Here is a 25,494-nt window from a genome sequence, read left to right as displayed (position 1 = left end):
TTAGCACACAAAGATAAAAACACATTGCTAGAATGTTATGCCACACTTACAAACTTATTAAAAAATTATAATCTAGAGATAGCAATAGATAAAGTACAATTAAATTTTCCAATTAATTATTTAGGAGTTCTATTATCCTCAACCATGGTCCGTCCACCAAAAATTCAAATACGAGTAGATCAACTCAAATCACTTAATGACTTTCAAAAGTTATTAGGAGACATAAATTGGATAAGGCCTTATTTAGGTATACCAACAGGAGAGTTGGGACCTTTGTTTGATATCCTAAAAGGTCCATCCAGACTGCGGCATTTGGTGGCCCGTACGGGGAACGAACCCGCGACCTTGGCGTTATCAGCACCAACGATTCGCTTGCTCATAAGCCAGGTGTTTTAGTAATGGCATTGCTTGTTCTGTATTCCCAAAAACTCTGGTAGCTGTTTGAATAAGCCTATCTACAAATTCAGCATAAGGTTCATTAGCTCCTTGCATTACCTTAGATAATTGACCTTGTAAACCTCCATGTCCTTGTAAAGTCTTCCATGCCTTAATTGCATCTACAGCAATTTGTGCATATACACCAGGATCATATGCAATTTGTTGCTGCTGATCCTCAGAAGGTCCCTTTCCTAACAACATATCTAGATTTCTCTGAGGATAACCAGCTGCTGCATTTCGCCTAGCCGTCTCCTTGCAAAATTCCTCATTGGCAACCTTCCATAACAGGTATTGTCCTCCATTTAGCACAGCTTTACACATATTAGCCCAATCTGCTGGCGTCATGTTCAAGTTGTTAATGGATTCGACCATGCTTACAGTGAAGGGTGCTTGAGGACCATAGGTTGTTACAGCCTCTTTTAATAAAATATGGAAAAAATATAATCACACAATTTAAAAAATTAGAGGTTATCTTTTTCTTAGGACAGAATCAAACTTTTCCTCAAATTCTCAAAGGAATCCATGACTCCAAAATGATCACAAATGGGATATCTGTGGTTCCCTCTTTCACTAATTCCCTGCCTCACCAAGGAGTCTTCCAATCACCAGTCATCAAGAATACTGGTTTGCCAGGAACCAGGACTGAAGGAAGACTAGGTTCTGGACAGGACACTCGAGTGTCTGGCTCATGAATCTCACTTAACTGAAGTATATGGGCATCTGGCTTGCCAGTCTCCTGTGAAACTGACCAGCACAACTGTGTCATTTGGTCTGACCAAGATTGTAAAACTTTTTTTTGTGTGTGGTGCTGGGGGTTGAACCCAGGGCCTTGTACATGCGAGGTAAGCACTCTACCATCTGAGCTATATCCCCAGCCCAAGTTTGTGAACTTTGAAGACAGAACACACCTCAGACATTTGACACCTCTCTCCTGGAGGACCATCCTCCTCTCTAGGGGCAGGGGCTAGGAGTCCTGTGGGGGTTGTGTCCCCCTAGTGCCTGGTTCAGGACCTGCCTCAGGACCCACCCCACACAGACAGGCCAGATGTATTTGTGAATTGAATGTGTGAAGCCAAAGCCATTCACTCATGGATGGGGAGCCATGAGACACAACGTGACATGCCAACAGCAGGGACATGCCATTCAGCCTGGCAGCACCTCCCTGGGTTAGACAGATGGAGGAAGAAGCCCGGAGCTGAGAGCAGCTCAGATTTTAATGAGTTTTAGTCCAGGATACAAAGCAGGGCACTAGCAGTTGGCTTTTTCTTTCCCAATAAAGGCAAGTTACAGAAGTGCAGCAAAGAGAAGAGAAAACCTAGGAACCTGTTTTTAAAGAAATCTCCCTGACAGCCAGCAGGACTATTGCAGTTTAAAAAAAAAAGGCTTTCCACATGTGCTTCGCCCCACCAGCCCACCCTGTTTATCAGTTCTAATTCTGGGACTTTCTTGACCCAGAGACTTTGTGGGAGGGATTTCTCCTTTGAGCCTTTCATGTGCAAAGGTCGTTCTTGGAAATCTTGCTGAACTCGGGATTCCGGCACTGAATGAGGAAGGAAGCTGGATGGTTCTTTATGAGTTCTTCTGAGGAACTTTGACTGTGACCTGTGAGAGGAATACAGAAGATGCTGGTTCCTCATACTTCCTGACATGCGCGAGGCAAGTGCTCTACCAGTGAACTGCCCCCTGAGCCCCTCATTGGCTCTTGTGAGACCAAACCCCACATCAAGGCAACACAGCTCCACATCATCTGGCCCCACGCATTCTTCCTGCTGGTGATCTTTTACCACCAGCCAGGTCGTAGAAGAGCCCTTTATTCCTTGCTCCCAAAGCTTTCCCACAAACCATGGCCTCTGTCTAGAATGTCCTTGCCTTCCTCCCTGTACCTACTCCACTCCCGATCATCCTTCCATCAGCTTAAATACCACTTGTCACCTAGGCGTCTTGTCTGCCTCCTCCTTAGCACTACCCACATCCCAAGACTGATGACTCTCCATTATCTGAATCTGGATCTCCCTACACAATGTCGTCTTCAAAATCTAAGGCAAACTTCTTGCGCACATGGCTGTTCTGCTGACCACGTGCACCCTGTATGAAGCACGTACCCTGGAACTAGATGAGGGTATAGTGTGTGGCACACAACAAGATGGGCCGTGTGCCGATCCATCACACCTATATGATGGGGACACAGGGGCTCCTCACGCTGTTATACCTACACTTGCATGTTTTGGAAAATTTTCACAATAAGCCAGTGAACATATTTATTTTATTCTAGTAGGCTTTTCAAGAACACAGGTGGTCTCTTGGTCTCTGGTTCAGGCTTGGTGCTGTCTGAATGGAAGGACGCCCCTGATGGCTTTTTTTTCTCACCTGCCCCTGGTGGCTGCCTGAGCCTTCTCTTTTCCATTCCAAGAAAAGCTCAGTTCTGCCCATTTCCTTTTTCTCTATGTATCATGTGTGAATGTGCTTCCTGGTTAGACTGTGTAACTAGTGTTCACTATAGAGGGGAATAGTTTAGTGTATTTATTTGTCTTTTTATATTTATAAATTAATGCATTTGATTATTTGCCAACATGTACATACTGCTCTAAAATTGGGCTTATATAGGGTAGGTAACATTGTGTTCTGCTTTCCTTACTTTGAAAGGTGGGCGTTTTCGGTACCTAATGTTCTGCAGAGACTTTTTTTTTAGTACTGGGGATTGAATTCAGGGGCACTCAACCACTGAGCCACATCCCCAGCCCTATTTAGAGAGGGTCTCACTGAGTTGCTTAGTGCCTTGCCGTTGCTGAGGCTGGCTTTGAACTGGCAATCCTCCTGCCTCAGCCTCCCAGGCCTCTGGATTATAGGTGTGTGCCACTGCGCCCGGTTGCAGGGACATTTCTAAGCATGACTGGAGTGACCCATGGTTTTGGGACATTTAGATTACATTTTGAATTTTTCTCCTAGAGGTAATGGTGTGATGGATGTTCATGATGCTAGAACTTCCTGTGCATTTCTGACTAGCTCCTCCAGCCATGTTCCTGTTGAGGGATGGTCAGCAGATATGGCATGGCCCTTGACATCTAGTGCCTCCCAGCCAGCCCATTCCTCCTAGGAGACTCTCCTTGTTGCTTCAGCCTACTGGGGCCCTCCCTGCTCAGGCTGTCAAGCCCCTGGAGAATAAACAAAGCCCAGGGAATGACCCTGTAAGCCTGGAGGGTCAAGACCCTAGAGGCTGGGTCTTTACTTCTTCTCTGGCTTAAAGCGAGAAACAAGTAATAAGAGCTGACCCTCCCAACCCCCTGCTGGAAGGAGGGACCAAGAACAGTGGGCTGGACACTCACGGTCTTCACTTCAGTGTACGCCTGCAGGCCGTACTCGCCCAGTTCCCGGCCATTGCCTGACATCTTGTAGCCGCCAAACGGAGACTGGGCCCCAAACACATCATAGCAGTTGACCCTATAATTTGAAAAGAGAATGCAGAGTTCAACCTGTATGTTCCTCCAAGGGGCTCCCCACATGGCTCTGACAGCTTACTGAGGGAAAATGGAAGGGACTACGGTAATAACTGGTTGCAGAGGAGGCCACACGAGCCAGGGCCTCAAGTCACCTTCGTCCTTCCTAGTGCCGCCACAGATAGATGTCAGTAACAGTACTCCCTGTGATAGCTTTCAATTTGGATCACTCATTTTGGGTCATTAGTTGGTAGGCCTACTTCTCATTTCCAACTTCAAAATTCATTAAGTTTTAATTGAACTTTAAATGCACCATGTTAAGGTATTACTGCATTCCCAGTGGTGTGCCACCATCACCACTGCCTGACTTCGGAATATGTCTGTTACCTGCAAAAGAAGACCTGTGCCTGGAGCTGGGGGTGGGGCTGGGGCTCAGCAGTGGAGCACTTGCCTCACATGTGTGAGGCACTGGGTTTGATCCTCAACACCACATAAAAATAAATAAACAAAATAAAGATATTATGTCCAACTACAACTAAGAAATATTTTTTTAAAAAAGAAGACGACGATCTGTGCCTGACAGACAGCCATCTCCATTCCCTCCTCCAGCCCCTGCTGACCACTGCTATACTTTTCTAGCCTCATCTGAATAGTTTATATAAACAAAATCAGGCCAGCCACACCATCTGTGTCCAGCTCCCTTCACTAAGCACTGGGTTTTCCAGGCTCATCATGCTAGGGCATCAGGACTTGATTCCTTTTTATGGCTGAATCATATTCCACTTAAGGATAAAGCACATTTTGTTCAGCCACTCACCCACTGACAGACTGTGAGGCTGTTTCCACCTTTTAGCTGTTATGAATGCTGCTGCTGTGCACATCTGTGTGTACATTTCTGTGCAAATATGTTTTGTTTATCTTGGCATGTACCTAGAAGTGGAATTACTGGACCACGTGGTGACTCTTACGCTGAACTTTTTGAGGAAGTGCCAGTTCTCCATATTAACTGTCTGTTTTCCACTCCTACCGGCTGTGGAGGAAGGTTCCAATTTCTCCACGTCCTCACCTACTGAGTGTCAAGTAAGTGCTAAGTTTTTAAGATCAGAATTCCAATTGGGCATACCCTTGACTCTGGTTTTCTGCCCTTGTCACAGCTAGGGAGGGAGACTTAGTTGTCCATCTGTGTGCCCAGGGAGAGCTGCAGAGGCATCTACACCGCAAAGAAGTGTACTCTCCTCAAGGAGAAGTAGCTGAAAATCTACCAGCTGCCTACACCATGCCCTGGCCCAGGAAAAACAGGCCAACACACCAAATTCTGGGATACCAGCAGACGCTGGCTTTGGGGAATCTTGTTGGGTTACGGGAACTGATGAGAGGCTCTTACCACACGGTGCCAGCCTGAAGGGCTTGGGACAGGTAATTGGCCTTGTCCAGATCTTTTGTGAAGACAGCTGCAGCCAGTCCATACTTGGAATTGTTGGCTCTCCCAACTACTTCCTCTATGGTTTTGAACTTCAGGATCTGCATCACAGGCCCAAAGATCTGGGGAAGAGAGAGCAAAGTGGAGGGTGGGGCAAACAAAAAGCATATGCCCTCCAGTGTCACAGGCCTGAGCACATGATACCAGAAGCCACCAAGCTACCAGCCATAACCCAACAGTTCCAGAGCAAGATGGCTACATCCGAGGTCAAGAAACACAAAGTGGAGGTGGCTCTCAGGCTAGTCACCTCCTGGTGCCCTGTGCTTTTCATACAGCATCTTACTCTGCTCAAGATACCCCAGGTTTATCTCACTTCCTCTGCCCTCTTCCCAGAATGGGCTATTTCTTCAAAGAACTCTGGTTTCTTTGCTTGGAGTGGGATGTTTAGAACCACGACCTAAAAGTTAGGGGTACACAGTGCACGTGGGGGACACTGCTCTCAGGCCCTTGCAGGGGAGACCACTGAGGGGAACAGATTGTAACTGATCATAATGTCATCCCATGGAACCCACCAATTACAATGTAGTCACTGGGCACAACAGGAGTGCGGGACTCCCAAGGGGCCTAACTGGCGAGAAGCAGAGAGGGGAGATGGAGTCCTGGTATAAGCACAGCCCAGCTGAAGTCCTTCCTCACTGAATCCCATTTTCCACTAAAAGGGACCAGAGCTCCTTGAAGACATGGCTGGTTTCAGGAAGAGGGGTGTGAAGATGGAGGTGGGAGAAGACAGCCAGGCACTCTCATGTTTGGGGTAGGACTGCGAGTTGGGGCCTCCCATGCTTCAGATACTACCAAAGCACAGGTGCTCCTGCCCTTCCAGAAAATTGAGAATTTGTAAGAAAAGCATCAAAATAGTCATGTTGGGAGAAAAGGCAGAACTCCTCTGGACCTTCTTACCCTGGCTTTGCATTTTAATATTATTTTCTTTTGACTTACACCCAAATGGGCACAGCACCATGGTTCCCCACATAGGGCTGCATATCCAAGGCCTTAATCCAAGGGCTGGGGAAATGGGACAGTGTGAGTGCCACAAGGCCAGAGGCAGGTGTCTCTACGGTCTACAGGGAGTCCAGCACACAGTGGGCGTCCATCGAGAATGTGTGAAATGAATGTGTGATTGAGTTAGAGGAGCTGTCCTGAGTTCACGCGTCTCTAAAGGTGGGGAGTCAGCCCCTGGGTATAACCCAACATCCTGCTTCTATCAAGGCCATGCGCAGGGCCAGATGACGTCACTGCCAGGACACAAAGGCCTGTAGGCTGTGCTGCGGAAGGACAATATTCTCCTAGTAGGTAGAAACAGAGAAGGGGAGATGGAGTCCTGGTATAAGCACAGCCTAGCCGAAGTCCTTCCTTGGAGAGTGACAATAACACATGCAAATTATAAATAATTCATTTCAGGTTCAGGGCTAGCCCAAAGCCAATGGATGGGTCATAGTGTCAAGATACCAGACCAAACCACCCACCCCTCCTCCTCCCCAGAGCATCCCCAGAGCACCAGCCCCAGCTTCTAACCTCTTCCTTCGCAATGGTCATGCCATCCTGCACATCTCCAAACACCGTGGGCTGAATGAAGTAGCCGCGCTCCGCAGCGGCCCCCCCACCACACAGCAGCTTTGCCCCCTCTTGCTTCCCTGACTGGATATAGCCGAGGATCTTCTTGAACTGAGTTTCATCCACCTGTGGGAGAAGGAGCCCAGCATGATGGAGAAGTTAAACTCAGATAGCTCCTAGGTTTCAGGCTGAGAACCACGCAGACAGCTAGAAAATGGACCCAGGTCTTGAATAAGCCAGGTTGGAAGAGGAAACACCCAGGACCAAGAAAGATAGAACAAAAGAGAGGTGCGATTTCATTAGCCATCAAAGAAATGAGTATCAAACCTATTGTTTTTTTTTTCAACTATGAGATCAACAAATATTTTATTTATTTATTTTTATTTTTTTTAATATTTTTTGTTTTTAGTTGGACACAGTACCTTTATTTTATTTTTATGTGGTGCTGAGGATCGAACCCAGGGCCTCACACGTGCTAGGCCTGAGCACTCTACCACTGAGCCACAACTCCAGCCCCAACAAATATTTTATTTTATTTATTTATTTTTTAGAGAGAGAGAGAATTTTTTAATATTTATTTTTTAGTTTTCGGCAGACACAACATCTTTGTTTGTATGTGGTGCTGAGGATCGAACCTGGGCTGCACGCATGCCAGGTGAGCGCGCTACCGCTTGAGCCACATCCCCAGCCCAACAAATATTTTAAATAATAAGAAAACACAAGGGCTTGGGGTTCAGTTCGGAGGTAGAACATGTGCTCGGCATGGACAAGTCCCTAGGTTCAATCTCCAGCACCAAGAAAAACAATAAAAAGAATAAGACACATTAACAATGAACCTGTGTTCCATACATGGTTAAGACTATAAATGGCACAGCTCTTAGGACCAGTGGTTTATTAATATTGATCAAAAATCGTATGCTCAGGCTGGGGTTGTGGCTCAGTAGTAGAGCGCTTGCCTAGCACATGTGAGGCACTAGGTTCAAACCTCAGTACCGCATAAAAATAAATCAATAAAATAAAGACGTGTCCATCTACAATTAAAGAAATTTTTTATAAAAAAATCATGCTCATCCCCTTTGACATAGCTATTTAACTTTCAGGAATTTATTCTACACAGGCATAGAAAACTAAATGAGGATATTCACTGGGGAGCATTCTGTAACGGTAAAATATAGAAATAATTTTAAGTATACATCAGTAGATGGTATGGTTAAATAATTATGTTATGCCCATGTTATGTATGACACTGAAATAGTCCAAGATATTCTGTACAGAGAGAAGAAAATTTGCTCCACCCAGGCTCACCCTGAAGCTGCCTGGCTTACCTGTGGCCCCTGCTCCGTTTGGCTGTCAAAAGGGTTCCCCACCACCCGAGACTTGGCCCGGGCCACGCTGCGCTCCAAGAACTCTGCGTAAATGTCCTCCTGCACGAAGGTCCGGGAACCGGCGCAACAGCACTGGCCCTGGTTGAAGAACAGGGCAAAGTGGGCCTGTTCCACTGCCCAGTCCACTGCAGGGAGGGACAGAGGAAAGGCGACCATGAGGGGAGCATGACCCTGGCCCCAGCACTACCAACCCACCCAACCCATTCATGCCACTACCAGGGCTGGCACCTGCAGGGTACCAGAGCCTGGGTAGGAGCAGTCAGAGCCATCTCTCCTTTCACAATGCGCAGGGACCAGACAGAAGGACAGACAGAAAGACAAAGCTCAGCAGGGAGGAAGGATGTGGGGAGGCAGAGTGGCCTGTCCAAGAGCATGTGTGCACAGGGGGCAACACGGGCTCAGCCTGTCAGACCACAGAGCCAGGAGGAGAGAGGCGAGAGTCCCAGAGCTAGCCCCGTGGAGGCCGAGGACCACAGGAGCGAGCAGCTGCCTCCATCACCGACTCCCACAACTTACTGTCAGCGTCTGACATGATGATGTTGGGGCTCTTTCCCCCCAGCTCCAGGGTCACTCTCTTAAGGTTGCTCTTCCCTGCAGCCACCTGGATGAGGTGGCCAACCTGTGGGGCACATAGGACAGAGGCAAGCTCTCAGAGGGGAAAACAAAGCCAAATGCTCTCTACAGACAGAACAGAGGGCCCCCAACCCGAGGAAGCCAATGGGTTAAAGAGACTCCACTCCCTGGCTGCCCAGCCCAAGCACCCAGACCACAACAATGACAGCCATGTAGCCTGCACTACCATTGCTGCCTATGTGTTAAATCCCACCCTCATAATTGCCTGGGGCAGGTGCAACTCTTCCCCTTGATTTAGAAACACCATAGCTGGGGCTCAGAGTGGCCAAGTCATGTGCCCAGAGTCACACAGCTGGTAAGTGTGGGATCAGGACCCACACTTGGGTTCAGACCCACTCCCCAGCCTCCTTGCTGTGGTGCCTGGAGTGTCATCCCCAGCATGCTGCGCAAACCGTGAGGACAAGGACAGGGTGCCTCTCAACTCTATATTCCCAGAGCCTGGCACAAGGCAGCCCTGTGTTTACTTCTTGGGTAGATGGGCATCTCCCCATCAGGAGACCTCCCCCTCTGGACTCTCTAAGAGCCTCTCAGCACTGGGTCAGGGAGTATCCCCAACTCAGTAGCATGGACACCTCTCTGCCCTCCGGCACCACATCACTACCCGCAGGCTGAATGTTTGAAGGTGTCTGTCATATTGAAATCTTTGAAGAGCAGCACTGTTCCCCTATTTATTGACACTCTGGGAAGTCATGCGATGAAGACAGCTGAGATTTTGGGGTAGGAAACATCTGACCTCAGAAGGTAAACTTGACTGCTTTCCTGGAGACCATGTTGAGGAATCTCCAGATCTTGTCTTTGTCCGCCTCGTGTGTGGCACAGAGCAGCCCAGCAATGCCCCGTCCACTCCCTTACCCACTCTGTGGAGCGCATGGTCTGGGCCACGCAGTCAAAAGCTTTATCTCGTCCACCCACACTCCACCCCCGCGAGGGTATGGGTTGTTAAACGACTTTACAGAAGGGGAAACACAGGCTTCAGGCTGCTAAGTGACCTGCCTGAGGTTACACAGCAAGTAAGAACTGTGAGGCCAGGCACAGGGACACAGGCCAGGGACCCCAGTGACTCAGGAGGCAGAGGATCGCACGTGCCTGGCCAGCCTGGGAAACCTAGCCAGGCTCTGTCTCAAAATAAAAAGTGTCCAGGGCTGTGGTTCAGTTACAGACTGCCCCAAGTTCAATCACAAAAGTGCCACAAAAAAGAGAAGAAACAGGAGTGTGATGCAGAGGGCCACCATTACCCACTACACTGCCTGTGCTGTCACTACCACACAGACACCACCCCTCACCTCAGAGGAACTGAACAGAGCTCATGGACATTCAGTGAACCACCCGAGTCTCTCGAGACTGAGGCCAGGATTGGAGCTTCCTGAAGCCCACAGGGACTCCTTGCTGCCCAGGGAGCCTACCAAGGCCAGTGCTTGGGCCTCAGCTCTGAGCTTTATGCAGCCAGCCAGACCTCCCTGTTCCACATGGGATGCTGGTCCCTGCGAGCAGCATCTGGAGAGCAATCAGGCCATAGCAGGCTCAACCCTGCTCTGTGACTCAAGCCACATGGGGGCTTTGCCTGAGTTGCTCAGAGGCAAGTCCTGGGAGCAGAACCTGACAAGCTCCCAAGGAGCTCCTCTTCAATGCAGTAGCCTTTGAGGACAGTGGGAGCTTGAGCCAACCACACTACAAGCATGAGGTCCCAAGGACGCCTTACCTCAGTGGACCCTGTGAATGCCACTTTGTCCACATCCTCGTGGGAGGCGATGGCAGCCCCAGCTGTGGGGCCAAATCCAGGAACAATGTTGACCACACCAGGGGGGAAGCCGGCCTGTGGGCAAAAATTAGAGGAAACCAGGAGTTGTCCTTCTGCTCCAAGAGTCCTTCCCAGAGAGGCCAAGACAGTTTGCCGGGGACCCATGTGCTCAGAAGTATGGGGCACTGTGTGGGAATTCTAAGTTACTCGGACAAGAATCCTGTTCACAGGCTTCTGAGTGGACAATTCATAATTCACTTAGAATGATGACTTTCATTCTTCACAGGGGATCTGGACATGAAGCCCCTTGGGGTTAGTCACGGTGATGATGGCAAATCCACACAAGGGCAGTTAGGGGTCAAGCTGGGAACAAGAAGCGAACCTCCTTGATCAAGTTGGCCACGTAGAGGGCGGTGAGTGGAGTCTGCTCCGCAACCTTCATCACAACCACATTTCCAGTCGCCAGGGCTGGGCCCAGCTTCCACGCTTGCATCAGGAGTGGGAAGTTCCACTGCAGGACACAACAGCCACCGGAAACTCAGCTCCCCTCAGAGAGCCTCACCAGGTGGCTGAACACGCCACCCCACCCCCATACCGAGATGAAGATGGATGAGCGAGGCAGGTGACTGGCACTGTCATGTACCTGGCACCATGCCTCCCTGAGCAGAAGCGAGGTTAATTCCCACATTCAGATGACAAAACTGAGGCCCGGGAGTAAGTGACTTGCCCAAAGTCCAGTTGGCTTGTGAAAACCCATGTTCTCAGCCATCATCCAAGGCCACCAATAGAACCTCCCCCTTTGCAACGAGCCTGGTCCAGGCTGCTGGATTGCCACACTCCACCCTCCTGATGACCTCCGAAGGGGCTGACACTCACAGGAATAATCTGCCCGCACACCCCCACGGGCTCGTGGCGGGTGTAGCTGAAGAAGTCGCCATCCATGGGAATGGTTTTCCCGTGGTACTTATCAGCCCAGCCAGCATAATACCTTTAAGCAAAGAAAAACCCAAGTTCTAAGCAATGTCAGGGACCCCTGTGATCTTCTGAAACCCGCCCTTGCAAGTGTTTCTGATTCCCAGAAACACTTGCGGGACTGCCGGGAACACAGTGACTCATGCTACATCAGTGACCTCAAAGCCTCAGAATCAACTGGGGTGCTTGGAGCAAAAAGTCAAATTCCAGGGTCCCCCTTCCAAATCACTTGATCTAGCTCTCTGAGGAATAAGTATTTTAAATTAACGTCCAGATTTACTAAAATGTGACTATTGTTACCAGTCCCAGCACCATAGAAAGTGTCAGAGATCAGATCTGGTGGAAAGGGGTAGGTGCTTCAAATGGCCAGCACTTCCTAAGACTGGATGGTCACAGGAAAACAGAGATCACCAGCTGGGCGCACACCTTGTAAAGTTCGTTATCCTGACCACAGCAACACAAGTGACAGAAAAGCATAGCAAATTAGAGTTGGTGGAAAACCAGGTATGTACTCACAGTACCTAATGGTTATGTGGTAGGAAAGAAACACAGAAGATACAGGAAAGATAAAGTTTGGGGGAGGAAGATTTGTGAAGGTCTGTCAAGATGGAGCTAAAACCAATGCTGACCTAGGTTAGAACACGGGTTTGTGACTCGAGGGAGAAAAATGGCCAGGAGTTGCCAATCCATGCAAGCCCCGGCCTCCCTGCCTCCTTCCTCCTGCATCTAGGTAACATGGTCTACAGTGCATCTGTTTTGCACACCTCAGATAATCAGCACAGAGGAATAATGCTGAAGCTCAGGAGGGAGCGTGGCTCTGCCCGAGGCTGCTCTCCAGGGGTTCTTGCAGCATGAGTTTCTCAGCCTTGGCACTGACATTTAGGGCTGGAAAATTCTTTGCTATGGGGGAAGCCAGCAACATCCCCTCCTCTGCAGTTGTGGCCACCATAAATGTCCCTGGAATTGCTCACTGTGCCCTGGGAGGCATGATGGCCCTGGTTAAGCAACCCTGACCCTTCTGGCACTGCTGCCTCCCCACCACCTCTATCCATGTGTCACAGGGCAGCAGCTACTTACCAGCCCTGCCACAGCTGGTCAGACTCAAAGCCAGCCAACCACCATCCCTCCCCCAGGAACTTGGCAGCTGCAGGTTAGTCAAGCAGCCAGGTTCCCACACAGGCAGGCCCTGAAAGAGGCCATCTGCAGCAAGAGAATAATGAAGTAAGGGGCGGGGTGAGCAGGGCTCAAGAGCATTTTGGATTTGAGGCCTGGTGGGGTCTCTGTTATCTAGTTTGGGCTGCTGGACTTATTGTTACTTGCAACTCCAAGCATTCTAATAAAGCTCTTATTCCTTGCTCATTAAGATGTCTATGATTAAACTAAACCCAGAGCTAGCAAAAGGCAGGAAATAACAAAAACTATAGCAGAGAGATGAAATAGAGAATGGAAAAACAAAGAATCAACAAAATAAGACAAGATTTTGACTGGAATGAGAGAGAGAAGACACAAATAACTAAAAATCAGAAATGAAAGTGGAAACATTACTATTGACCTTAAAGAGATAGAAAGGCTTGTAAGACCCAACCATGAACAACTCAACTATACAGCAATACACCAGATAACCCAAATAAAGTGGGGAAATTCCAGGTAACACATAAATTGCCAAAAGTGACTCAAGAAGAAGCATTTGTGATTGTTACAATTTTTTTTTTTTTTTGGTACCATGGATTGAACTCAGGGGCACTTGACCACTGAGCCACATCCTCACCCTTATTTTGTATTTTATTTAGAGACAGGGTCTCACTGAGTTGCTTAGTGCCTCCCTTTTGCTGAGGCTGGCTTTGAACTTTTGATCCTCCTGCCTCGGCCTCCACTGGGATTACAGACTTGTGTCACTGTGCCCAGCTGGAAGTTTGCAGGGGTTTTTTTTTTTTTTTTAATGTGGTGCTGAGGATCGAATCCAGTCCCTCGCATGTGCTAGGCAAGTGCTCTACCACTGAGCCACAACCCCAGCCCCAGTTTATAATTTTTGATAAGTGAGGGAATTTTCCCAGTAAATGGAGTAGACTTCTCTAAATTCTGTGGTCCCATTATTATAATTCTGTTTCTGCCTCCCAACATTTCTCCCTCCCCTCTGGCACAATCAAAAAAAAGAATAGGGAACCTAAGACCATACCGGAGACATTTCAAGACCATGTCCAAATCCACTAGGTAGGAGATGACATAGGGCTTGCCATTGTCCAGGGTCTCCAAGGCCTGAAAGGAGATCAAGGTCAGCAGAGGCAAAGATGATGCAGAAACAACAAGAGGCACATAGGTAGACCCACGGTACTGAGGCCTGGACTGACAAGGACTCTGGACACCAAGGGTAAGAGTCCCCTTTGGCCACTGAGTGTCAAGGGCGTTTCTGGATCATGGCCCTAGCCTTCCCTAAGAGGGAAGAGGAGGAAGGGGGACAGAAGGGGTGAGGCACCACCTCTCACTGATTCATTTCATAAGTTTTTTTTTTTTTTTAAGCTTCTGCCCTCTGCCAGATCCAGGTGCTGGGTACACAGAAGTGAGCATGGGTCTTACAGAGCAGAGACAGTGAGTTGTGACACAAAGCATCCATCACATGAGTCTCCAAAGAAGGAGAAGACCAGACTGTCTGCCTTGGTCTGAGAAACACCCACCTCAGATTTAAACCTGAAGGCTGTGCAGGAGGCACCTGGGCAACAGGGCTAGTGGGGTTGGTGAGGGCAGTGTGTGCAGAGACTCTGGTGCTCAAAGGAGCGAAGGCTAAGCCAGGCAGAGCCTGGGACAGGCAGTCAGCATGAGCTGGGAGGGGGAGCCAGACCGGCACAGTCTCGCGGACCACACTGAGGACATGCTAGGGACGCATGTGGCCACAAGGCTGAAGATCACCATGGTACAATGTGCCTTCTGGGAGGTTCACTCTGGCTCCTGTGTGTGGAATGGATTGGAGAGGGGAGGGGATGGCCTCCTGATGTCTTCTGACTCTGGCAGCCAGGGAGAGACCTACCATGAAAGGGGCAGAGGGAGAAGTTCCCCTCCTGAGGGTCTCTCCTGGAAAGGCCTCTCTGACAACACTCCCTCCTCTCCTCTCACCTTTCTTGGCCAAACCCACTGCATCAAGGTGACACAGAGGCTCTACTGGCCGGTGTGGGACATACCCCAAAGGTGTCTATCCTGTGCATTCTGATGGATTACATGTCAGCAGTGTGGGCCCTGGATGTTCACTAGATGCCATGAGACACAGACACCATGAGACCCATCACCATATGGGAAATGGGGGCAAGCAGGCTGGGGACTCACCGCCAGGTAGGTCCGGTCCCTCTCGATCAGATCAGCCAGGCGGTAGAGCAGCCGGCCCCTGTCAGAGGCATCCATGCGGCGCCAGGGCGAGCCCAGCTGGAACGCGGCCCGGGCAGCCTTCACTGCCTTGTCCACGTCTTCCTGCAGAACACCCACCAAGACGGCTCAGGCCTTCTCAGTATGATCTCCTCCAAATGCTGCCCACCCACAGCCAAGCACAGCCCCAGGGCCAGTAGGACTGCCCAGGCCAGCACCAGAGCTCCCTCTGATCAGCTCTAGACCTCAGCGACAGGGCGGAAGCACGCACCCTTCTCTCTCTTGCCAGAGGTCATGGTGGAAATGAGAATCCTGAGCGTTCCTACTTTTCATTTTAAAATCCCGCAAAAGAGTTTCAGAGGGAAAGGCACCTAGGGGTCAGTGCTTAGAGTTTGACCACTTTCCCCACTTCCTAAGAAGCCAGCAAAAAGTAGCATTCGTTCAAAAACCACCAGCATTCTCCAAGAAATGCAGGCTCGCCAGCTTCCCTCTCCTTGGAGAAGCAGGAAAATTCACATCTCATATAGCAAGATGTGCATTAGGAGGCAAGAAGCAGAGTTTTCATTTATATTAAACACATATACTATCAGATGACCCTATAAACCAGAAAAATACTCATTTGCTTTTGGCAAAGGAGGCAGCTCTTATATATAAAGTATTGTCCTAAAGCAGGGGACTGAGGCATTCTTGAATTATTTTTAATGCCTTTTCTATTAAAAAAAAAAAAAACTTTACTAAGATTCTAATTTTTGAATTTGAAATACTATTACTTTTTAAGTTTCTACCAGTATTTAAAATTCAAACTGACACCAGAGGGTATCTCAGGAAGCCTAATTTCTACCCAGCAAGATGCCATCTATATCTATCATGCATCTCCCTCCTCCGACCTCCACCTTCCAGGTCTGGAAAAGAGACACTGGATTAAGCATTCGTTGAATTCCCTTCCAAATCTTCAGTTCCATGTTCCATGGATTATCAAACCCAGATACAATCTAGCACCTGCATCTGCAGGAAAGAAATTCTGTTGTTTCGTTTACTCAAAATCTTTAATTGGCTTTTTTAGGTTATGCATGACACTGCACGGTAAAATTTCCACCACATAAAAACATAAATAAAAAATTCCCATCCCTGCCTAATGGCAAGTCACCAGTTCTTACCTTGTTCCCTTCTGCTACCTGACAGATGACCTCTCCAGTGGATGGGTTGACAGTGGGGAATGTTTTCTTGCTGACAGCGTCATGCCACTCATTGTTTATGAAAATCTACAAGAAGGAAAGAAGTTCTCAGAACTAGCTTTCGACCCAGCACCAACCACCCGTGAGATACGTATTCCAAAAGCACAAATATGAAGAACTGTGGATCAGCTCTAGAGTGTGATAGCCTCAAGGTTGAAAGCATAAGCCTTGGAGGGTTTAAGCTAGAATGCCCACTCTGCCAAGTGACCTTGGGTAAGTCATTTGACCTTTTGGGGTCTTGGTATCTTTACAAAATGAATAGAATGTTCCTCATGTTCCAGTTATCTATTGCTCTATAACAAAGCACCCCAGAACTGGGTGGCTCAAGAAGTACTGAGTGGTGCCCATTGATTGGACTCAGCTGGGCAGGGCTTGTGCCTGTGGTTGCTGTCTCAGGGCAGCTGGGGCCATAGTCATCTGGGCTGGATGTGCAACATGATTGTTCACTCACTCGTCCAGCACCTTATGGCTGCTTGGGCTTCCTGACTACATGGCGGGTCCAGGAGAGTCTTGACTTCTTCATGGCACTGGTGGCCCCAGGGAGTGTTCCAAACGGCTCAGGTGAAAACTGAAAGGCTTCTTAAAACCAAGCTTCAGAAGTCACCTTGTCTCATTTCTGCCCCAAATTCTGTTGGTCCAAGTCAATCACAGGTCCAGGCTTTCTACTAGGGGTCTCTTTGGCCCCAGTGGCCCAGCATGGCCAGTTCTGGCCTGGGTCCCCAGGGAGTCATCTTCAGCTACTCTGGGCCTGACTGTGATCATATCTAAGACCAAGCCACCAAGCAAAGCCCGGAGTCTGGCTTGCACCAGGGTCTGGGGAGGGTAGCCCATCTCAGTGGTTCAGGGCGAGAGTCTGGATGAACAGGACTCTTTTCCTCCTAGTTTGTCAGCCGGGGCAAGGCCTTCCCCTCTTAGCCTTCTTTGATCATCCGTGGAGTGGAATCACTGTACAACTTGCTTCAGAAAGAGGTCTGCCTGGAGGCCCCAAATTTCTTAATAAAACACCTACAGCACAAGAGTTAAAACCAAGAATCAACAAATGGGACGAATTCAAACTAAAAAGTTTTTTCTCAGCAAGAGAAATAATATGTGAGGTGAATAGGAAGCCTACATCCTGGGAACAAATTTTTACCCCTCAAACATCATCAGATAGAGCTCTAATCTCTAGAGTATACAAAGAACTTAAAAAGTTAAACAACAAAAAAGGCAAATAACCCAATCAACAAATGGGCCAAGGACTTGAACAGAAACTTCTCAGAAGAGGATATACAATCAATCAACAAATACATGAAAAAAATTGCTCACCATCTCTAGCAATCAGAAAAATGCAAATTAAAACTACTCTAAGATACCATCTCACTCCAATAAGAATGGCAGCCATTATGAAGTCAAACAACAATAAGTGCTGGCGAGGATGGGGGGGTGGGTGGGAAAGGTACACTCATACATTGCTGGTGGGACTGCAAATTGGTGCAGCCAATTTGGAATGCAATATGGAGATTCCTTGGAAAGCCGGGAATGGAACCACCACTTGACCCAGCTATTCCCCTTCTCGGACTATACCCAAAAGATCTAAAAAGAGCATATTACAGGGACACAGCCACATCAATGTTTATAGCAGCATAATTCACAATAGCTAGAATGTAGAACCAACCTAGATGCCCTTCAATAGATGAATGGATTAAAAAAATACGGCATTTATACACAATGGAATATTACTCAGCACTAAAAAATAACAAGATCATGGCATTTGCAGGCAAATGGATGGCATTAGAGCAGATTATGCTAAGTGAAGTTAGCCAATCCCTAAAAAACAAATGCCGAATGTCTTCTCTGATATAAGGAGGATGACTCATAATGGGATAGGGAGGAAGAGCATGAGAAGACTACCACTAAATAGGGAAGAGAGGTGGGAGGGAAAAAGAGGGAGAAGGGGAGTTGCACGGAAGATGGAAGGAGAACCTCATTGTTATACAGAATACATTTATGATGTTGTAATGAGAAAAAGAAAAAAAAGAAGTGTGTCACATTAGATTGGATAGAGCAAAAGGATGGGAGAGGAGGGGAGGAGTAGGGAGGATAGGAAGGGTAGCAGAATAGAATAGACAATATGAATGATGTATGTACATTCCATGTATGTATTATATGTCAAAATACATTCTGCTATCATGTATGACTAAAAAAAAATAAAAATAAATTGTATGGTTAAAAAAAAAAAAAAAAAGAAAAGAAAAGAGGTCTGCCTGGGATCAGGGGGTTTGCACCAAGCCCAGCAAGGAGTAGGTGCCCCATGCTGTGACAATGACAGGGCAGGCAGGTAAGGAACTAGCAGGGGTCACTTTCCCTAGATCAACTGGGTATTTCTGCACAACCCCTGCCACCACTGCAGCACCATGTAGAGCTGCACACCCACAAGGTAAGCTCTTGGCCACCAGCAGGAGAACATGGGTGAACATGAACCAGACTTGGGAACTGTGTTTGTGTGGCTTCGTATCAGTCGGCGGACATAAGCTTTAGGGAAAAGACACCCACATTTCTTCCTGCAGAGGTGGTAGTGCCCAGCAGGAGGTGTGGACGTGGCAAAATGGGCTCTGGCTCAAAGCCAGACAGACCCCTGAACTGCCACATAGCACCGCTCAAGTCAGCTCTGCCACACCCAGGTGGGAATCCTGGGACACTCCTCCTCTCCGAGAATCGGCATCCTTCTGGTAAATGTAGAGGACAGGGAAGCTCTGGGGGCTGCCAGGGGGTTCAAGCTAAAAGAGGAGGGTTTGTCAAAGCAGGACAGGCAGCTGGGCCGCTGAGCTTCTGTTACCACTTTCGGCTCTTCAGAGCAGGCTCTGGACCCAGCCTCTCACCACCTGCTAGACAGCAAAACACTGGAGGGAGTGGGGTTAGGGGGACACAGGTCAGGAGAGGCTGGCAGAGTGGGCAGGCTGGTCTTGAACTGCCTCTACCTGCCCTCTCTCCCTCCCCCTAAGGAGGACATCTGCCCAGCCACCTGCACATCATGGAAACAACTAGAGTTTTTGAGCTGCTCATCAGGTGGCAGCCTCTGCACAGATGCCCTGAGAGCAGGAATTGTTTGCATTTCTGTAACCTTGGTTCACTTACTTTTTGAATATAGCCCTCCCTACTTATTTTAAAAGGAATGTGTTTTTCTTTTCCTTTTCCCCCCCTCTCCCCTTCCCCAACCTGGGAGTGGGGAACAAGATTACCTAGAGTTATCTGTCCTTGAACACACATCCACTGCAGGAAGATGTCATTGGGGTGTAAATCCTGACTCCACACCTCACAGATTGGGACCCCAGGCAAACCCTTCACCTCCAAGAGGCCTCATCCAGTGCCTCTGGGGGCTGGTGGGAGGATTCAGTATGACAACAGGTGCGGCTCCCAGGCCAGAACCTGGCCAGAACCACCTCAGGCTAGAGGTTCTTAGGAGCAAGGGCCAGGTCAGCACCTCTTGGTGTTGCTTTCTGCACAACAGCACACTAAATTAGTCAGTCCTAAAAAAATGTTTTCATTGTTATTTTGTGAAGATAAGGAAGAAAGAAAGGGAAAGGTGGGCCAGTCTGGCTGGACACCAGGCCCCACCCCTTCCTTCTGATGTAGATTAGGGCCCTGAAAGGGTCACACCCTGGCCTTTCTAAGCCCTGAATTTGCTGTGTCACTCTTTGTAAGTGAATCAGGCTGGTTTTTCCACAGTCTATCCTTCCTTCCCAGCCCAGTGGCACCTGGAGAGGAAGGGACCCTGGAGAGGAGTCCTTCGGAGTTCCCACTTCCCTTCTCCTACTGCCAGACCTAGTGGCTCTGGAGGGGCCACACAGGAGCTTTCTCACACTGAGCATCTTGGCCAAAGCTCTGCCCCAAACGAGGAGAGTTTCATAGAAACCTGAAAAAAGCACAAGGGCAGAGTCCAGGCCAAAAGCTCTAAAACCTCCTGGCCCCAGCCCAATTTACACAACAAGCTAAGTTCAGCCACCCTCCTGGGGTGTGGGGCGGGGCTGGTCCTCCGGGCTCATACTTCCTTTTTACAGTGTGAAGCAGCAGACCCAGGTCAGGAGTTGACATTTTGCATCTGGACCACTGGCAAAACCCATGAAGCATTTCCACCACCATACTCTAACTTGTCCACATTTTCCTAAGAACTTCTCCCTCTGTTTTATAAAAGCTGGATTCAACAAGTTTTAACTGAGAGCCATTGTCATGCCATGCACAGGGCGAAACTACAAAGTCCCAACGGGGAGGGAGGCAGTGGAACCAAGTGAGAAGTGCCCAGAACAGGCTGCGGGGACCAGAGGACGCAGCTCCAGGACCAGGCTCCAAGGGCTGGGGACAGAAGGAACTGAAAGGGCCACATGGCAGCAGACTATGTGGAGGAGAGGGGAGGTCCCGATTCCACTGTCCCAGGGCTGAGGGGCCAGAGGCACCAGAGCAGGCACCGCAGCGTCCCTCCTAAGGGACAACCAACTGCTTTTCTCAGTAACACTTGCTCTTGGACGTTACTGACAGGCAGATCTGCTGCAATTATTTTGAGTAACAGGCTCCTCAATACAGCTGGAATCACAGTTGACTTAACCATTTCCCTGACTTAACCATTTCCTGTGCGCGAACTTTCAGGACCATCGCTCTGTTCCACTGATGCTGCCATTGCCAATATCCATTTACGTGCGTTTTGGTCAACCTGAGGCAGGAGACTGTGTAAAAATTAGAAGTGCTGAGTTTGAGGATAACACAGATCCCTTGCTGGATTGGATTTCTTGTTTTCCAAACCCAGCAGATTAGATTACAAACTGCAAATGGAGACCAACCAGGTGGCAGTGGTGCTGGGGGGGACTTAGGAGCTGGGGAAGTCATCAAGGCCAGAAGCAGGATGGCTGGACCCTGGGGACAGAGGCCTGACCAAGGCAGAAGAGAATGAGACCCTGGCTGCTGCTCCCACATCCCAGGACCGTGGCCGTCATAATCTGTTCCAGGTTGCCAACAAAAAGTTAAATTATGTTTAGCAGCTGGGATTTCAGGAAAAAAGGCACTTTCTAGAGAGAATTCAGCTCAAGCTTTACACATGGAAGAATTAAGGATGTTATGTTGGAAAACCATGTCCCTGGAATACCTTATTTTCCTAAGAGTAAGTGAGCAAATGCTGTGTGGTTTTCAGCACAGGTGACTCCTGATGGCATGTGCTTTTTAAGTGGCAGTCACGTAACTAACCCAGTGGAAAGCAGATTTGTACTGAGAGATTCCAAGGGGTAAAGTTCAAGACAAACACGGCATGCCTCGCAGGTCCACACTTCACAGACTATCAGAACCTCAGGTTAGTCTGGGGTTAAGGCCAAGGGCAGCCATCTACCCAGAAGTGCTGGAGCTACTCTAGCACCTGGCCCCAGTCCCCTCCTTTCTCCCACCCCCCAGGACTGATGGTTTTGCACTCCTGGGATTTCACCACCCCCGGGGCAGGAGGGTTAATTCTACTGTGGACTCTTGGTCAGGAAGACAGAATTTCAATGTGTCCATGTGCTTATGAGTTGGCAACCTTCATCCTGGTGTGATCACTGTCCCTACCTAGTTTCCCATTCCCGTTCCTCCACGTGTAAATTCCCAAATATTTGGCATTAAGAGCTTTTTTTTTTTCCCCTTTCTTTCTTTCCTTTTTTGGAAGTACTGGGAGTTGAACCCATGGGTGCTCTACCACTGAGCTACATCCCCAGTCCTTTTTAATTATTTTTACTTTGAGACAGGGTCTCAATAATTTGCCCAGGCTGACCTCAAATTTTTGATCCTCCGGTCTAGCCTCCCACAATAAGGTTTCCTCTGAGTGGAGATGTTGGGTTCCCATTAAGCAACCTTTTCCTTGGCTCCTGCAATGCAAAACTGTAAACATTATTTCATAAGCGGCAACCATTATGCATTCATCAAATATTTACTGAAGAACGATTCTAAGCCAAGCCTAGAGTGGTGCCAGGAATACAAACATGAACAGCACAGATATGACTCCTCTTTCCTGATTTCAAATGTTCAACCTGATCATTCCTTAAATATTTATATCTTTGTCTAACAAGAAAGAGCAGCACGGCATGTGGCTAAGGGCGTGTCCCAGCTGGGCAGAGCAGAGTTTGAAGCCCAGTTTCAAATTTATAAGTAATGTGAACTTGACTTCCCTAAAACTCAGTTTTCTCATCTCTGAGATGGGAACAGTGACAATACCTGGCTTACAGAGTCTCAGGTGGAATAAAAGGTGGAAATGTAGGTAAAAGCCCTCAGCACAAGGCCTGATGGATAACAGATGATAAATAATCTTAATTATTGGATCAGGGAATACATAGGCATGTCCATAACACACATATCCTGGCCTCAGGTCCACCTCAATACCACAGACATTATTACTGCCCAGCCACCCATCAAGTGTCCTGGGATTCTGGGAAGGCAGGAAACACTGAAGGCCATTTGTGGGCCCTGATAAGAAACTATTATTAGAAGCAGAAATAACCAACGGGGACTCAGGGAAACCCTTGGGTTCGCTGGGTGCCTAAATCTGTTTCTACAGAGGCCCTTGAAACTCCTAACCAGGCAATAACCAGTGCAATGGAGGGATATCTGTCCCTGGATGCTCAGCAGAAGTCACTGCTTCACTGAGAGGTTTGGGCTCATTCTGTTAAAAACTCCCAGGAAAACATGAAAAATCAAGCCCCACTCCAAGTGGTTAGCTGCACTGATGAGACAGCAGAGGTCCATTTTTAAAAATATTTTTTCTTTAACATTTGCCCACAGCATATTTAGTTTTACACTAAAACACTTACAGCCAAAGTCCCCTTTCCTCATCACCCACAGGCACATTCCCTTCCTTGCATGCCCAGCCAGTCACCACCTCTACAGAGGATTTTCATTCTTATACATTGTATAGAGAGATAGGACTAGTGATATTCAAAATAAAGTTTTGTTTAGTGGAGCTGGGAATATAGCTCAGTGGTAGAGCGCCTGCCAGTATGGGAAGCCCTCGGTTAAATCCTCAGTACTATGCAAAAACAAAAACATATCTTGTTCAGGGTGATTTTAAATGGTTTCCTATTGTGCAGCATGTTGGACAATTTTCCCCCTTAAAACATTGTTTCTAAGATCCATTATTCATACTGATCCAGCTAATTCGTTTTTGTTTTTGTTTTTTTTTGGTACCAGGGATTGAACTCAGGGTCAGTCAACTACTGAGTCACATCCCCAGCCCCTTTTGTATTTTATTTAGAGACAGGGTCTCAATTGTTGCTTAGTGCTTCATTGTTGCTGACACTGGCTTTGAACTTGAGATCCTCCTGCCTCAGCCTCCTAAGCCACTGGGATTATAGATGTGTGCCATGTACCTTGCCCAGCTAATTCTTTGTAACTGCTACATTCCTGGAATTGTTCTTTCCTGTAGACTATAACAGAGGTCGTCCATCTATCTCTTTAAAGAGTTAATGGGGATTATTTCTTAATTTGTTGCTAATATAACCTGTGTTGCAGTGAACTTCCCTCCGGTGCATGTGTGTATTTCCAGCGAACTTCCACCTTGCAGACTTCCTTAATGTTTCACTTTTTGTACTGAGGAGGTTCCACTGTGGTAATCAGAAAACTGTATAGGGAGCGATCCTTTATTAATTCCCTTTTCATCAGTTCTCTCTTTCATTACTGAGAGTTATGGTCAAGAGGCTAAGAATAGAGATAGAAATTTAGTGTACCATGAACTCCCATTCAATTTTACCACAGCCTAGTTTACCCCTTATGGAAACACACTGCAGATACAGCAACACTCATAAAATGGAGTCTTATCAACATTATAGTGCAAATCAACAGCAGCACTGTTAACCCAGTTCTTACTTAACGCTACAATAAACATGTCATCAGCACACTGCCTAGGGCTGCCTAAGAACGATGCCATTTCATCCTCACAGACACCCAACGATACACAATGAGATTTTCACCCCATTTTACAGATGTGGCACTGAGGTTCACCCACCCCTGCACACACCTCCTCTCTTCCCTGCTTTATTCTTCTCCACTGAATGGACCATCTATGCCACACTGCATTTCACTGATGTATCTGTCTGTCCCCAAGTATTCTTCTGTTTTGTTCACTGGGTCTGGGGGCTGCTCAGGAAGTGTCTGTTGAATAAATGAACCTCCCCTGAAGGTCTCATCAACTAGTGTGTGGCAGGCAGCCTAAGTCCAGAACGTCACACGGTGTCTCACGTTCTCCATGATCAGTGTCAATAAATGTGAACTGGTTGTGGTGAAGATGAAATATGGCCCCAATCAGGAGCATGAAAGCACATGCCTTTGGCACACTGTTGTCTTCCCAGATCGTAACTATTGTCCAAGTCAGGGAGAATAAAAGAATAAAAAATGCAAGCCAGTCTTCTTAACAGAGGTGAGTCCCTGAAACCAACAGGGGTAAGAAGTGCTCTCATTTGGAAGCTCCACACATGGGATCCTCCTAGGGGAAAAAGTATTTAAAATCTTCCTCACCCACCCAAGAAGTTTACCCACTCACAACAAGAGGCAAGAGGACAATAGAAAGTAGAAGAAACTACTTCACTCAACCTCTGCGGGTCAGATGGAAAGACCTATCCTTGTTATCTTTGTAACAAGGCGATAGATAGAGCTCCCCCACATCCAGGTGAGACCCCAAAACCATGAAGAGTAACCTTCCCCCTGGTGCCCACAACCCCCAAATGACCTTGGGAAGCAAGCCCAGCACCTGCAGAAGCAACTTCAAAGCCACCCGGGAAGCTCCTTTTGAGTACTGACTCCACTGAACTTCAAGGCACCAATAATCCCCCAGGGGAAATGCCCAAGAAAATGATCCAGATTGCACCAGAGCCACTGGTAAGAGACCTTGACATTCTTGCTTGCAGGGTTTGCAATGAGTTAACACCACAACCTGCTAAGTTGCTTCTGCAGGGGCCAGTTTCAGAACAATGCTACCATGAAGTCCTCAGAAGCATTAAATAAGATCTGAATGTGACTCAAGAAGATAATCCAGGTACCTCGTTCATTGAGACAGAGTTTCAGAAAGAAAGTGATAGCTTGTGCTCTCTCTGAGAGAGAGACAGAGATAGATAGAGAGAGAGATAGATAGATAGAGAGAGAGAGAGAGAGAGAGAGAGAGAAACTGTGTACTTCTTGGTGGGAGTGTGTGGCGGGAGTGTGACAGGGTCTCCAGGGAACTTTAAGTTGGTACTGTCTATATTTTTGTAAGTGAGCATATGCCACTTTTGTGATCTCAAAAAAAAAAAAAAAAAAAAAA

The 25,494-nt window shown here is 47.9% G+C and overlaps 1 protein-coding gene across 5 annotated transcripts in view; it reads right to left on the bottom strand.

Annotated features, from left to right (window-relative positions):
• Positions 1-1,634: 1,634 nt before the first annotated feature.
• Positions 1,635-25,494, bottom strand: part of Aldh2 (aldehyde dehydrogenase 2 family member) — a 28,137-nt gene continuing 4,277 nt past the window's right edge. For 3 of the 5 annotated variants that reach the window (XM_048785622.1, XM_015502526.2, XM_048785624.1), the window contains exons 2-13: positions 16,140-16,244; positions 14,947-15,087; positions 13,808-13,887; positions 11,536-11,647; positions 11,042-11,170; positions 10,621-10,734; positions 8,805-8,907; positions 8,229-8,413; positions 6,865-7,029; positions 5,257-5,414; positions 3,762-3,876; positions 1,635-2,040 (exon numbers count right to left, since the gene is read on the bottom strand). In XM_048785622.1, coding sequence (XP_048641579.1) covers positions 2,008-2,040; positions 3,762-3,876; positions 5,257-5,414; positions 6,865-7,029; positions 8,229-8,413; positions 8,805-8,907; positions 10,621-10,734; positions 11,042-11,170; positions 11,536-11,647; positions 13,808-13,887; positions 14,947-15,021 — 1,269 coding nt within the window. In that variant the 5' untranslated portion in view covers positions 15,022-15,087; positions 16,140-16,244 and the 3' untranslated portion in view covers positions 1,635-2,007. Of the gene's footprint in view, positions 2,041-3,761; positions 3,877-5,256; positions 5,415-6,864; positions 7,030-8,228; positions 8,414-8,804; positions 8,908-10,620; positions 10,735-11,041; positions 11,171-11,535; positions 11,648-13,807; positions 13,888-14,946; positions 15,088-16,139; positions 16,245-21,981; positions 22,069-24,522; positions 24,542-25,494 lie in introns of those variants that run through there. The other 2 variants (XM_048785623.1, XM_048785621.1) reach the window with 2 other exon arrangements.

Source organism: Marmota marmota, unplaced genomic scaffold (genome assembly GCF_001458135.2).
Source record: "Marmota marmota marmota unplaced genomic scaffold, marMar, whole genome shotgun sequence".
Lineage (NCBI taxonomy): Eukaryota > Metazoa > Chordata > Mammalia > Rodentia > Sciuridae > Marmota > Marmota marmota.
Note: the sequence above shows the minus strand (reverse complement) of the source record. Positions and strands in the feature narration are given on the sequence as shown.